This window comes from Epinephelus fuscoguttatus, linkage group LG23, assembly GCF_011397635.1.
Source record: "Epinephelus fuscoguttatus linkage group LG23, E.fuscoguttatus.final_Chr_v1".
Lineage (NCBI taxonomy): Eukaryota > Metazoa > Chordata > Actinopteri > Perciformes > Serranidae > Epinephelus > Epinephelus fuscoguttatus.
In genome coordinates this window covers 7,272,750-7,287,303 of record NC_064774.1, presented here as the reverse complement: position 1 = coordinate 7,287,303, position 14,554 = coordinate 7,272,750, and the positions used below count along the sequence as shown (strand labels likewise).

At 42.1% G+C, this 14,554-nt stretch overlaps 1 protein-coding gene across 1 annotated transcript in view; it reads right to left on the bottom strand.

Annotated features, from left to right (window-relative positions):
• The window catches only part of trpc5a (transient receptor potential cation channel, subfamily C, member 5a), a 224,937-nt gene that overhangs the window by 96,692 nt on the left and 113,691 nt on the right, over positions 1-14,554 (bottom strand). Inside the window, exons 5-8 of the mRNA XM_049568039.1 lie at positions 13,925-14,041; positions 12,044-12,106; positions 10,913-11,050; positions 7,961-8,167 (exon numbers count right to left, since the gene is read on the bottom strand). Of these exons, the coding sequence (XP_049423996.1) occupies positions 7,961-8,167; positions 10,913-11,050; positions 12,044-12,106; positions 13,925-14,041 (525 nt within the window). The remainder of the gene's footprint in view (positions 1-7,960; positions 8,168-10,912; positions 11,051-12,043; positions 12,107-13,924; positions 14,042-14,554) is intronic.

Below are 14,554 nucleotides of genomic sequence, written 5' to 3'. Positions count from 1 at the left end.
CAATCAGCAAGGTGGACACCCAAGATCAGTGTCACCAATTCAGTATCTGACCAAATGAATCCTTTTGGATCAACACGTTCTCACTCTGACCTCGTCACATATTGACGTTTGGTCATGGATTTTCCACGTCCACATACGACGTCCAAGGTACCCTGGGTGTGTTGGTTGTTGACATTCAGAGACGTGTCAAGACATCCAGTCTCTTTGGAAATAACACCGTGAATTGACGTTTGATGAATTGACACCTAATGCACGTGGATAGGGTTAGAAATAAAGAACAGGGTTGGGCTTTTGAATCTTACGGGATGTGAACATTGCGCTCTCGGGTGAAAGTTGGTGTTTGTTGGACCCATCCACCAACCCTCCTGCCCGCCCCACTCACACTTTCCCCGCCTTAACTTTTGTCACTGTCCTGCTGTGTTTGTTTCTGATGCCGCAAGTCACTGCCCAAGTGCCGGATTTCGACGACTTCGAAGTGAGACTGGGCTCTTTGCATATATTATGTCATCACTTCAACATTTTATCCTATGAAACACTTGTGTCAAATAGTCAATAATGTGAAGTTGGACTCAAGAATGAACTGATGAGAATTTGGTGGTGGAAGGTCGAATTATGTCACTTGTTAATATACATAGTATTACATGCTAAAAGGCCAACCTAGCATACTGAATATTGGCACCACCAATGTCCTAAATTGTAGCATGTGAAAATGTTGCCAACATATGCGTTCATCCATGAGCATGAACCTGCTAGTTGTTTACAACACATTCTCACTCCGACCTCGTCACATATTGACGTTTGGTCATGGACTTTCCACGTCCACATACGACGTGCAAGGTACCCTGAGTGTGTTGGTTGTTGACGTTCTGGGACACCGTGTCAACTTCAGCCTGTTACATGCATTGTCTTCTTTCAAAATACACTTCTGTTTTCACAGGAAATTTAACATTTACATGCAGTCTCTTTCAAAATAAACGTACTCCATTGGTACAACACTGCAAACTGACAACCTTCAACAACAAAAATGGTTGGTTGGGTTTAGGAAATAACAACAGGGTTTGGCTGTAGAATCTTACGTGATGTGCACACCGCCCTCTCGGGTGAAAGTTGGTGTTTGTTGGACCCATCCATCACCACTTTTGGCCGCCCCAGACGGACTTTCACTGCTTTAACTTTCGTCCTTGTCCTGCTGTGTTTCCCCCTGATGCCACTGGGCACTGTTAAACTATAACAGCAACCAGTCGTGTATCATGCCGACGTTAAAGAACGCCTTTTTCTTTGGTTTCTGACACTGTGAGTCACTGCCCAAGTGCCGGATTTCAACGACTTCGGAGTGAGACTGGGCTAATCATTATGCTAACTATGCTAATGCTAATCAGCCATATGAGAACTCTGGTAAAAAAAAAAAAAGATATACAGGCTAAAGTAGTCAAATTATGATTCAAATCAGGAACAGTCGTATTCAAAAAATCATCTGAGACAGATCTTGCAAGCTTTAAATGAAAGGCAAAAACAACCGAGTTACGAAAAGGTTTACAAAAAACATTGAGGTGCTTGACAAGAGATCCTGCAAAAGACGCAGAAGAACAGAGTCCACACACTACTCTATGTTCCCATGAATGTTTCATTAAATTACCAGTGAGGTGACCTTTCAAGCTTCATGCCTTTCAAAAAAAAATTCTGACTGAGCCAAAGTGAGTTTAATGTTGGTGTGTTAACTGACCAAACATCAGGACATCATCACTTTTGTACAATAAATGTGTGCAAATTTTCAGAGGATGAAATGGACAGATAAAGTTAAAGAACTGTATGACTTTTTCACCCTTGAAGGCGTGTCGGTGCTGCAGAACCTTAAACATGATGAAGGGCTGAATTGAAGTGAAGATGGGATGAAGTGGAGTGCTTTTCCAGGCTGAAGGATTTAGGAGGATGGAGGGATGAGAAAGCAGTGACGTGATATTTTGCAGAGGCAGCAGTGGTGACTGAGGGGAAGATTTAGGAGGAACTTTATGTCCCTGGTGGACAAATATAAAGGAAGGAGGGAGAGTGAAGGATAGACGGAGTCAGTCTTTCTTGAGTATTTACGGTATAGAACATTAAGCTGAATGGGATGTGTGAGAGAGATAAAGAGAAGTATAAAACTGCTTACTTGCCCTTGTGTAGTGGTGACAGAGGTGATGAGTTAAACATCTTTGAGTGTGTTATGTCTATTCTTAATTTATGTTTGCACTTAGTTCATCTGTAGCACTCAGCTCCCTTGGCTTTCTAAAACAGTTGTTCCCAACTGGTCCAGTAATGGGGTCCAGATTTCTCCTTTGCCATTAATTCAAGGTCCACACAGTTTAACACTTTCAGCACCATACTTGTGTTTGGCCATGTCGCCAAACTAGTTTGCTGTCTGTTGGTTACTCACTCTACAGCAGGAAACACGCTTCAAAATAAAAGCTCTGTGCCAAAATTCACTGTACTTAAAGAGTATGTGTGTTTTTTACAAACATGACTTGTTTGCAGGTCACTTGCGATCCATTCAGAATGGACCCAAGACCCACTTTTGGACCACGACCCACCAGTTGGGAACCACTGATTTAAAGTTTTTTCCATCAAAAGGAAGTACAGAGAGAAGAGAGCCCCCAGAAAAGAAAGCATATCAGTGAGAACAGACTTCAACAGAGTCTAACTGGGTTTCCATTACAGTTTTGTGCAAAATTAAAGCGATATTTCGACAGTTTTGATAAAGTACAACTGCGTTTCCATTGAAAGGTGTTTGACATCTAAGCCGTAATTCTCGTAAAGCTCCGTCTCGCGGGACTGTGTAATTCTCGTAAAAAATGGACGTCCAGAGTCTACTCTGTAAACTTATTGACGCTGGAACTTACCCATGCTGTTGATAATTGACGACATGGTTTGCACGATGGGTTGATGACCTAAAGTGCTGTCCATGGCATCGTAATACTTACATTTTGTCTTAGTTTCCCCCATTTTGTTTTGGTTATATGGCAGCCACTGTAAAACTGGAAAGAAAAGACCCCGTCCGGTGATGTAGTGGGGTCATGTGATGTGTTAATGCCCTAAAAGTGCTTCCATTACACTTTTGTGTCTGTATCGACACATTTGAAGAACCACCTCATGAGAGTATAAAAAAGTTTTTAGCAATTTCCGAGAGGTTTTGCGAGTTTCCATTACTTTTTTTCTATTGCATTTCTAAGGGTAATGGAAACCCAGCTTCTGAACGAAAGACGGCTAGCCACAACTAAAACATCGACTGCTACGTTTTGATTTTCTATTTTTTGAGCTGGAGCGTTCATTAGGAGCACTGTTGGAATGTATATATTGTTTGGTTGTTGTTTGCGTCACACCCTCGCAACACAGAGCATATTCTGGGCACAGATGGAGCAGCAGAACATCAAGCGTAGTAACATTGAAACTTAACTGCTGGGTCTAAAAACTTGTCTCTGCAGCAGCTGCTCCTCTCATCCACCGATCTGATCTGATCCGACCTGTCAATTACCCACCAGGTAACTCTAAACTCCACAAACTGACTCCTGCTCCTGCTGCATTCACAACCCCACAAAAACCTTGGAATTTAGAGAGGCAACACAGACTGATACACAAAGGGTGCGTCTGAATCACATACTTTTTATTTTTACTTTTAGTAGGTACTGCAGCTACAATTAAAAAGTACGTACTGCTGCATGCAGTATGCACACAATTGGGACATACCGACATGCAACTTGATCAACTTGACAAGATAAACGCCACTGACTGAGTTCAGCTGTCATCTGTTTGTGGCTCAGTCAATGTGAGGTATCGTTCGCTGCGCAGACGGGTGTGTGTCAGAATAGCCAGAAAAGCACGCTGGCTTGCATATGGCAAAATCTGACCGGATGTAGTAGAACATTCTGGTATTTTTGGCAGACTGCATTTGACATACTTTGTATTGGGACATACTAAATCTTTTTCTGGCTTACTATATAGTATGGTAGTATGAATGGTGGAATGCACAGAAGGACACAAAGGCAAGGGATAAAAAAGTGAAGATTAAAATGACCCACGCACAGAAGAGGAAGTCTTGGCTCGGATGTCTACTTGCTACACCACATCAGCCAGAGTCTCTGCAGATGTAAATGATGGTTGCGTTTATTTTTAGTTAGAGTCCTGTAAACAAATGCAAGAAGTTCCTGTGTGTAATGACAACTGAAAAAAACTTGGTGCAAACCTCCAAAATCTTTACCCCTGTGATCTTCCCTACCCGGGGGGAGAAAACATGTCAGCAGTCCGTCTGGTGCTCTATCTATCTTCCCTCTTCAGATCTTTACCTTTGTCACCTCTGCTCCTCCAGAGACAGAAAGCACTTCACTTCCTGCTCTTATGTCTCCCTCAATCCATCTACGTATCATCCCGTAGCTGCTGTCACCCCACCTCTCCTCCCCTCGCCCTGTCCTTCCACTCCAGCTTTCATCTGTCTGGCAGTATCCCTCTGTCGCAGAATGCTGGAAACAGCAGGGAACAGACAGGCGGACGGACGGAGAGAGACGGAGATCGCCTTGGGGTTTTCTAACTCTGTTTCTTTCTCCGACTCCATCCCATCAAATCTCCATCTCTTTGTCGCTCATGCGCTTGCCTGATCCCTCCAGCTCTCTATTCGTCTCTCTTTCTGTCCCATTAAATCTCTCGCTCGTGTTTATATCCGCTCACACTTGCTCCGGCTCATTATCTCGCTCAGCTCCGTCCTTTCCCTCCCTGCCCCATTCATCCCGCCTCTCACCTGCTCACCCACCCTCCCTCTGCTCCCCACACTTTGTGCCTATTGTGTACATCAGCTTGCGTTCTCACTCTCCTCTGACGAGTCCCATGAGGGGAGCGACAAAGTCCTTCAATCCCTCAAAGATGAGGAAATGTTGTACAGCATGTGTGTGTGTTTAAACAGATGTAACTAGGGCAGAGGGTTCTAGTCCATTATCCTCAAATGGCTCCACAGTGAAAAGTATTATACAAGCATACATGGCAGTGAGATTGTGCCATATGGAAATATACTGCAGACACATCAGCTATGAATGCTTCTAAATATAAGACTGTACATGTATAACACATTTATGTTGCCAATATATGTGTTAAAATGCCACACAGATAAAGGCAGCCAACTATAATATGTCTTTTATGACCCTGACTGTCCATGCAAGGGTGATAGACATACATGCAGCATATATTACAAACTATATACTTCATTTTTTTAAATCCTGTATGTATTGGTAGCAACATAAAAGACAAACAGTTAAATAATCAATATGGAATTAACATATATAGGCCTATGTCTGTATATGAAATTGTTCCAGTTAGCCTATTCCAAGATACATTGTATGTTTCCAGCATATCTACAAACATTACAAAAAAGGTCCACCATTTTCATACCAATATTAGATTTCCATATAGGTCTGCAGCTTTGATTCCCATTTTTACCAGAATGACCCGCAATGCATCTAAATACCAAACGTCATATTTCGAATGTGCTAAGATTAATTGTTGGCTACAGTTAGCATACAAACAAGCGTTTAATATCAACTGCATATTATTGGCATTTAGCATGTTAGCAAGCTAAATATATATAATAGGCCTACAAAGCATGTTAGCATGTTTAGCATGTTAGCATGAAGCCCTGTTTCCACCAAACACTTTCACTATGGTACCTTTGGAATCAAGAGTAACCCTTCAGACATGGTATTCTCTGCATTAAGTCCATCACAGGCAAGCTCAGGGGTTTAGTGTTGCTGGAGCCCACAGGACTGAAGCTCCATGCCGCTTTCTTTTTCACCGAGTCAGGACTGGGATTTACGCACCTTACATAATCCTTTGGAAATTAATAAATATTTTTAAACGCTTGAGGGTCGACTCATTACTACAAATTTGTGCCATGCAAGAGAGACAATAAAACTAAAGTGATGGTCAGAGTTGTCACAGTGAAATTTAAGGTGTGCTGATGGATTCACGTCATCAACTCACACATTGAGTAACATTACAAGTTAACGTTCCACCTTAAAAGTCTCCGGCAGTCGACCCAGTGAATGAAGTTATTTTTTCTCAGACTCCAGCTGCTGTGAGAGGCAGCAAAACATCCTTTCATTTTATAGTTACAGTTTACTAATAAAACTCTCCACAGTATGAACAGTGGTTACATGAGCCTCAAAACCAGACACAACTCAGCCCTGAGCAGAGTGACCGTCCTCTACTGACCAATCAGACTGCAGTGTTCACAGCTCCACCTTTAATACCACACCTGTGTGCAAGGTACCCCAACAGAGGGGGGACCAAACATGGGGACGGTACAGAATAGTTCCATCGGTACCATCCACAACTTTTCACAGTGGAAACGGAAAAAAAGCGTACCAAACTGAACTGAACTATACTGCTAGGTAGAAATGGGGCTATAGTATCATGCATACAGTTGGCAACGTGCCACCATAACTGGTGCTGTGCATTAAGGCCCATTTATGCTCCCTTTACATACGAAAATGTATACGTCCATTTCAAACGATGTTACCGTCACTGCCCACATACTTCCATGCGCCCTTTACGTTATCATGGGTGTTAACCAATATATCCACCAGGAGGCAGCCCAGAGTCAAAAGTTTATGACAACAACAAACTCAAAAACAAACATGGCGACTGTGGAGGAGATATTGATAATGTACCTTTTGCATAAAGGACAAAAACAGAGGCAGCGTTGTAGGAGGCGGTGGTTGGTGAGGCCGTTAAATACATTGTGACTGGAGGACGGAGAATTCTTTTCTCTAGTACTGCCGATGAGAGAAATTGAATTGTTATTTCTTCTTCGTGTCTCACTAGAGCTACGTATTGAGTAGTGACAGCAACACTGCCCCCACAGTTCCCGGTGGTACTGCTCCGTTTGGCCCGTATCCATAAGCTTTATGGAAACGTGCAGAAATACGGATGAAATGAACGCGGAGCACGGACAGAAGGCTCCGTCCTCATCCGGATCCGTATTTAACATTGAGCATAAATGAGCCTTTAGTGCTAAATAAATAAAATTGACTTGACTAGCATGTTAATCTGCAAATTTGAAGTGTGAAATGTTTACTGTGTTAGCACGTAATGTATTAACCTAGGAATACAGTTAGCATAACGTACGTATTTTGTATCATGTAGCAGTCAGCATGTGATAATTGCATATTACCATGGAAAGGATGTTGAAGTGTAATGCTGATTTATACCAAAGACATACCAAAGTATTTAGTAAGTTTTGTTCTTAGCATGAGACATTCAGCATGTGAACATACATTAGCATGTTAGTACATCGACATGCCTTTAATAAGCAGGCCTATGTAATGTTTAGCACATCTGCTGATTCTTGTTGTTCTTAAAATCTGAACACATAATGGATATTTAGCATTTATATGCGAAGTCAGGCCATCACTAAAGTCTAAAAATGTTCATTCTGGATGCTAAATGTCAATATGGAAAGTCCACCAAAAGTTTCTGCAATAGTTTACTCCGGACCAAAGCGACTGACATTTCAACATTTCCATCCCTGGGGCCATGTTGCAAGAGTGGCTATAAATAAATCTTATGGTAATATCTATTTCTGCTGGTATCTGATAACCAACCTTGACACCAGTGAAGGTGCACATACATAAGCTACATAAATAATAAATTACATACGCACACACGCATCACCCACTATACTCTCATGGTTGTCGGCGATATTTTCACACACCAACACAACATCTCAGTTTTCAGGTGAACGAGCTGGCACCTCAAAATGTCAGGTTTCAAGTAACCAAGGAAAACTCAATTACATCAGCTGGATGACTGTGTATTTCTGAGAGCCTAAAGAGACTTTAAGAGCCTAAAGGTTAAAAAAAATATCTGAAAAATATAAAATCAAAATTGCTTAACTCTCCAGAGATCCCATGAATATAGATGACTATTCAGGGCGAGTCCCTACCTCTTTTTGGTGGTATTTGATGGCCAGTTTGAGCTTGGCCAGGTCGTGGCACTGCCTGGGGTCTAGTTCCTCGCTCTGGTCGTTGTCTCTGTGGTTCAGGATGGTTTCCAGCTCTCTAGAACTCCTGGCCTGGTCCAGAAGGTCTTTGGCGAACCGCTTGCACTGCTGCGACAGCTCCTCGTATTCCTGACGAAACTCATTCTCCACCTGAGGAGAGCAAGATAGCAGAGGTGTGGACGTGAGTGACATGGCTTGAACTTGAGGCAGACTCAAGGCATAAATTTGATGACTTTAAACTCGACTTGACAAATTCAAAAAGGATTTGCAGCTTAAACTGGACTTTAACACCTATGACTCATGACTTGACTTGGACTTGAGCTTATTAACTTGAAAATACTTGATACCTTCCCCCAAACCCAAAGATCAAGAAGTATGTAATTTAAAAAAGTGTGCCACGAATCAGACCATTTCTGTTTCTGTTCTGCACTAATTGGAAAAAATTATGCCATAGATAATTCCCATCAAGTACAAAAACTACGTGGTGGTCAACAAAAAATATGCAAAATGTCTGACTCGATAACTGACGACAAAGACACAACAACTTCCAAATTCCTACGACATCTGAAGTTGCACAAACAAGAGTAAACTAAAATTAACATAGTGAGTGAGCTCACGGACCTTTTTTACAAACTTGTTTCAACAAATACACATATATTTTAAAAAGCACTCATGATTTTAATTTGGCATGACAATTGTTGAGAAGCGCATTATGACTTGTTTGGGTCTTGAAACTCAAAGTTTAGGACGGGGGTCAGCAACCTTTAATATCAAAAGAGCCATTTTGGCCTATTTTTTCTTTTTCTTTTTTAATCCGTCTGGAGCTTCAGTACAAATCTGTTACGTATAATGAAGGTAACACAGTCTATTAAGGCCCAATCCCAGTACCCCTAGCCATTGCCCACAGCCCCTTGGCTCTCGAAATGAAGCAACGAGGGGTAGGGGTTGAAATCTTTCCCTAGGAATGGGACACCACTCACTACGTCACCGTGTCGGTTACATTCATGCATACGTAACAGGAAGCTGCAAGCCATCTACATTTCCAACCGGCATCTACAGTGGAGTCTCCGGTTGAGTTCAACCGTTTGCTGTATTCATCATGCTTCGTTTGATGAACAACAGACGACAGGGGACTTCTGCTAGCTAGCTAGCTAACCAGCTAACATGACGAGGCAGCATAGTTATGCTAGCTGGTGTGTTATCGTAATGTGAAAAATCCGACAATTTTGCAGAACAGGACAGATGACAGACGCCAGATTGAGCGAGTTAGCTAGCTAGCTAACAAGCAACCTGACGACGGTAACGTTAGCTATGTATGAATTTTTTTCCCTGTCTCTTGGTCGGTGGAAGCCATGGCGATGTTTACCCTTCGCTGGCAAGTCAGCATCTGAAATCCCTCGGTCCGAAGGGCTAGTTTCATACTTACTACCCCTCCACGCAAAAAGGAATTGGGACACCCAATTCCAAATCTAGGAGTAGGGCTAAGGGGGGTATTGGGACAAGCCCTAAGTCTAAATTGGTATCAGCATTATTACTAATTTTAAATGAGCACTAATTTATATGTTTTACCACAAAGTTGTTACTCTGCAGTGGGCTATTTATGATAATTGGTACATTTATCTTGCAACTTCGGTGGTGAAGCAAACAAATCTGTCCAAGCACTAATAAATTCTTGATTGTCCTCTAAGACTTATTCTTCTTTGGATTTGGAATCTGTAGCTAGCCTTGCTCCGGAAACTCAACACTAGCCCGGCTATTGGGGTTCACCTAAATTTAGGAAAAAGGCCCAGGCTCTTGATGTATGACGCGTATTTTAGTTGATGGAACGTTAACTTTTTTTTTTTTAAATTGAGTGTGTAGGCTACACATTTTTACAACTAGAAAATGTAAGAATCACTTTTGGCCTACAACAATGATAAATGAAATTAAAAATGTAGAAAATAATTGTTATTCATTTCCACATATTGTTTTTTGTTCAAGCCACGTAGAGCCACTGGAGAAGGGCTAAAGAGCTGTATGTGGCACCAGAACCGCAGGTCGCCTACCCCTGGTTTAGGACCTAGGACTTGACTTGGGACATGTCAGTGTTCACTTCAGACTTGACTCAAAGCTAAAGTGCAACAACTTGAGACTTACTTGTAACTTGCTAAACAATGACTTGGTCCCACCTCTGCAAGATAGTACAGCAGAGGGTAGAGTACAGAAAACCTTGTTCCCAAGTATTTACGACAGGTCTATAGCTGTCCATAAATTTGACTTTCATTGCTCAGTACAGTCCCCAGCTCTTTAGAATTTGTGCTGCTGCAACAGCTTCATATGCTACTACTCATAAAAATATTGTTTCTCAAGATAAAACATAAAGAGATCCTGATACGGCGTTCTCTGATAACAGTGCTAGAACTCACAGCAGAAGAAAAGCGGAGAGTACATATAAATTAGAGATAAATAGTCACTTATAGTGGCACAAGTGAAGGACGCACTTGAGGGAAATGAGTAACATAAATGATATTTGATGCCGCCGCTGCTTCCACAAAGGCTTTAACAGCCCATTAAGTTTAGGATGTGGCGTTCATCCAGTGGAGTTCACTTGGGTGCTTGAAGAATCGATGCCAAGGAGGACTGAAGCCGCTCTGGAGGCTCCTGCTGGACCAGCACTTTATTGTGACATTTTAAATTGGTGTCTCATTTAATCTGACAGTAAGCTGTATATCCTGGACATAAAAGCTGGCAGAAATCATAAGGCCTAATCCTGTCCTGGTCCAGATACTTCACTGACGAGTCAGTGTGCAGCAGACTAAACCTTTTCTCCACAAAGACAATAGCTGCAAACTATTTCCTCTGCAAAAGGAACAAAAAAATAAGTTTTGTCCAAACAGAAGGCATCGATATCAGCACCTTGCTGAGCTCTTTGAGTTCCCAGCCCAGTCTGAAGGCAGTGAGGATGGGATCTTCACTGGACAGAGCGATGAGGGAGGGTGAGGCCAGAGCCTTGTAGATGTTGAGTCGAGACCTTGAATGCCGAAGACTGTCGACCTACAGGAGAAGACGCAGAGAGACAACCAAGGAGAAAGCTTGATTTACCACTTTAAAGTCCAACTCATATCATACCATGATCGGCTTCATCTTCTCAGGAGGATCAACAGCTCTCAAGTGAGTCACTCTTAGAAAGTTTACAAAAGCCTGATTGAGGGTTGAGTTGGGTGTTAAGATTTCATTTCTCGTTATGGCCTAAGTTGTAACTTTAGTATTAGTGTGCAACAGAATCCTTTGCTATTAGTACCAGCTAGAATTGGGCCTTCTTGAGATATTGCGTTCACCAGAATGATACAAATGTCATAATGACCTTGACCTTTGACCACCAAAATATAATCCCTTCATTGTTGAGTGCAAGTGGATGAATGTGCCAAATTTAAAGAGGCATTCATGAGATATTGTGTTCACCGGAATAGGACAGACAACCTGAAAACATAGTGTCAACATTGTGTCTTCAACTTCAACTTTACTTTGTCCCTGGAGGGCAATTAGTTGGTGGGGGTGACCAAATACAGTGATCTGAGACAACAGTGGTCATCGAACACAGCCATCAATATCAGCATCATCATCATTAACATCACCACCATCAATCAGCCAGCCAAAAGAGTATCCTCATTACCGGGTCTGACTCTTCCACTGCTGTGACAGCAGGAATGAAGTTCCAAAAGTTTGTACGGAAGACTTTCAGTCTTTTTACCTTATTTACCTTTTTTACCTTTATTTATTTGTATTTCCTCAGTGTGATTACATAACAAAAAGAAAACTGAGTGGTTAAAATGTTTTACACTACAGAAAAAAGACTTGTTAATGAGTAGAGATGGAAAAATACAAGCGGGCATTGATTCATGGCAGGGGAAATATAGAGTATCTGACTATTTGAGATAAGATGCTGAAAATAGTGTTCGAAGTACGCATTGGGAGTAATTATTGTGCATTAAAATACAGATTTTTATGCAAACCAAACTGTGCATAGCAGGAGAAATAACCACTTACCTCTGAACTGGATACACACTCGACACAGTCACATCGTATCTGGTGTGGTCTGGGAATGGTGACCTGTAGAGAACAACAGCATAATGAAGGGCAAATCATCATCATCATCACAGCTGACATCTAGATAATTCATTGATATTATTCATTATCCGTAACCGCTTATCCTGTTTGGGGTTGCGGGGGTCTAGAGCCTATCCTAGCTGACACTGGGCAAGAGGCAGGGTAAGCCCTGGACAGGACATAGAGACAGACAACCATTCGCACTCACATTTACACCTTCGGGCAATTTAGGGTCACCAATAGAGTGTGCCGGGGCTGACATCAAAACCCGGAAGTTTAGCATCGTGCTGGTTCCCGGAAGAGAAAGTGAATGTGATTTTTGCATTGTGTTTTGGATTATGTCAGAAAATAAGCTCTGTGGCTAACACAAGTTTATGATACTTACAGGTTTTGTTCAGTGAGATAATCTTCACATATGAACACCTTTCATACCACATTTGAAGCTTAAATGCGATCGCCAGAAGTAAAAAGCTAACGTTGGGCTTTAACAGACTACATGACTACTCCACGGTCGCATGACTCTTGATGTCACCGCCACTAAGCTTTCAACTGATTTCAGCCGCTTTATTTTAAAAACATTGTATAATGGGGAAATTGGACTGTTTAAGCTAAATAAGAAGCTGTAATGGCGGACTGCCAGCACTCTCGCCTTTTCGGGGGTGATGACGTTTAATGTCCCCGACAGGGTTTGTAGTCGTATTGAGCAACTTGTTAGCAACCACCTTTTTTATGACACGTAAAAGCTTCAAAATTCACAAGTAGGGTATTTACTGACGTGTTTTATGTCGTAGAACAAAACCTGAAACTCGCTTAAGCTTTTGTTAACCACAGACCTTATTTGAGGCATTTTACCAAAACCCCATTCAAAAAACGTATTGACTTTGAGACGAGAGAACCGGAAGTGCTAAAAGCGCTAACAGAGTTCTGGGTTTACTGGCACACTCTACTGACCCTTTGCTAAGCCTCTCCCTTAATCAGTTACTGTCCAATCCTACGTTAGCAACCATGTGTAGCAATCGAGAGGTCCATCAAGCTTTCAGCAGAAGCTAATATGCCGAAGCGGCGTGCATACGGTAACGTTACCTTCACGTCCGACACCTGATACCCAAAAAGTGTCGAAGGTGGTGTCGAATTTTTCCACTTCCCCAAGCCCAAGACCCAAGGAAGATATGGCTAAAACAGTGTGGAAGACCACACGAACAGCTGAATCCAGCAAAGATCAATAAAAACACCTACGTTTGCTCCAAGTTAAGATGCTAACGTTAGCTACGTGTGCTAGCTGCTCTCCCTTTGTCTGCCCCAAGGAGGGAACATAACTCAACATTAACTTAAATTTAAACCATATATTGACCCTTCACGTGAAGCGTCAAGACGTGAGGTGCCTGACGCTTGCATTGCGACTGGTGAGCTTGTCCCTCTATTTTAATGTTCTCGTGATTTATACTCCGCCAGCAGATGATACTGTGAATGTAGCTCTCACATGCACATTGAAGACCTTTCTGAGGTCTTCTCTCTGATATCTCTGAACAGTTTTTCCAGAAATGTGATGTTATTTCCTTTGGAATATCTCTCACTGATATCACTAAAAACTCCATATTTCTTATGCTAGGAGCGAAAGCTTGACGGACGTGGCAACAGTAACTAAGGGGGGCGGGGCTTAGCGAAGGGTCAATTAATCTGCATGTCTTTGGACTGTGGGAGGAAGCTGGAGTACCTGGAGGAAACCCACGCTGACACAGGGAGAACATGCAAACTCCACACAGAAGGGCTCCCCCAACTTGGTTTCTTGGTACCTATCTTTTTAAATATGGAGCTACTGACCTTCCGCTGGACGAGGAGCTTGATGATCTCGTAGTTGTTGGTGTGAGCAGCGAGCATGATGGGAGTTATGTCCGGGGTGAACTCTGAAAACTGACTGTCCATCATCAGTGAGGGAACCTGAAGAAAAGCAAAGAACAAAAACTCTTTTATAAAATCTCATAACCATATGAGAGGTGGACGACAATGACCGGCTGATATCTACTACTGAATAATCCAACATCAGCTTGATAGTTGGTTAAACCTTTCTGGTTACACGGCCATTTAACAAGAGACAAAAACAAAACTCTAATGAGCCTTTACAGTGCAGTTAAAAAGCCATGATTCAGCTCTACATGTGGTGCTGTTACGTGAGGGGAACAACTCAAAGCAAAAGACAAATTAGCCAAATGATGAATCCAATTAAACTCACTTGAATCAGATTAAAACAAATTAAATTAGTGTAATGCATTCGACAAAAGAAGTTTCCCGCTGCAGAGGTACATTTATTTAAAGCCACATCCTCTCCAAACCTCATTATATCCCTCATTGACGCCACTCTGCACACCTGCTGTAGTCTGAGGAAAACAGAGAATAAAAGAGCGTTTTATTACCGAGCGAGAACCAGGTGGTTTATTACAACAACAGATAATG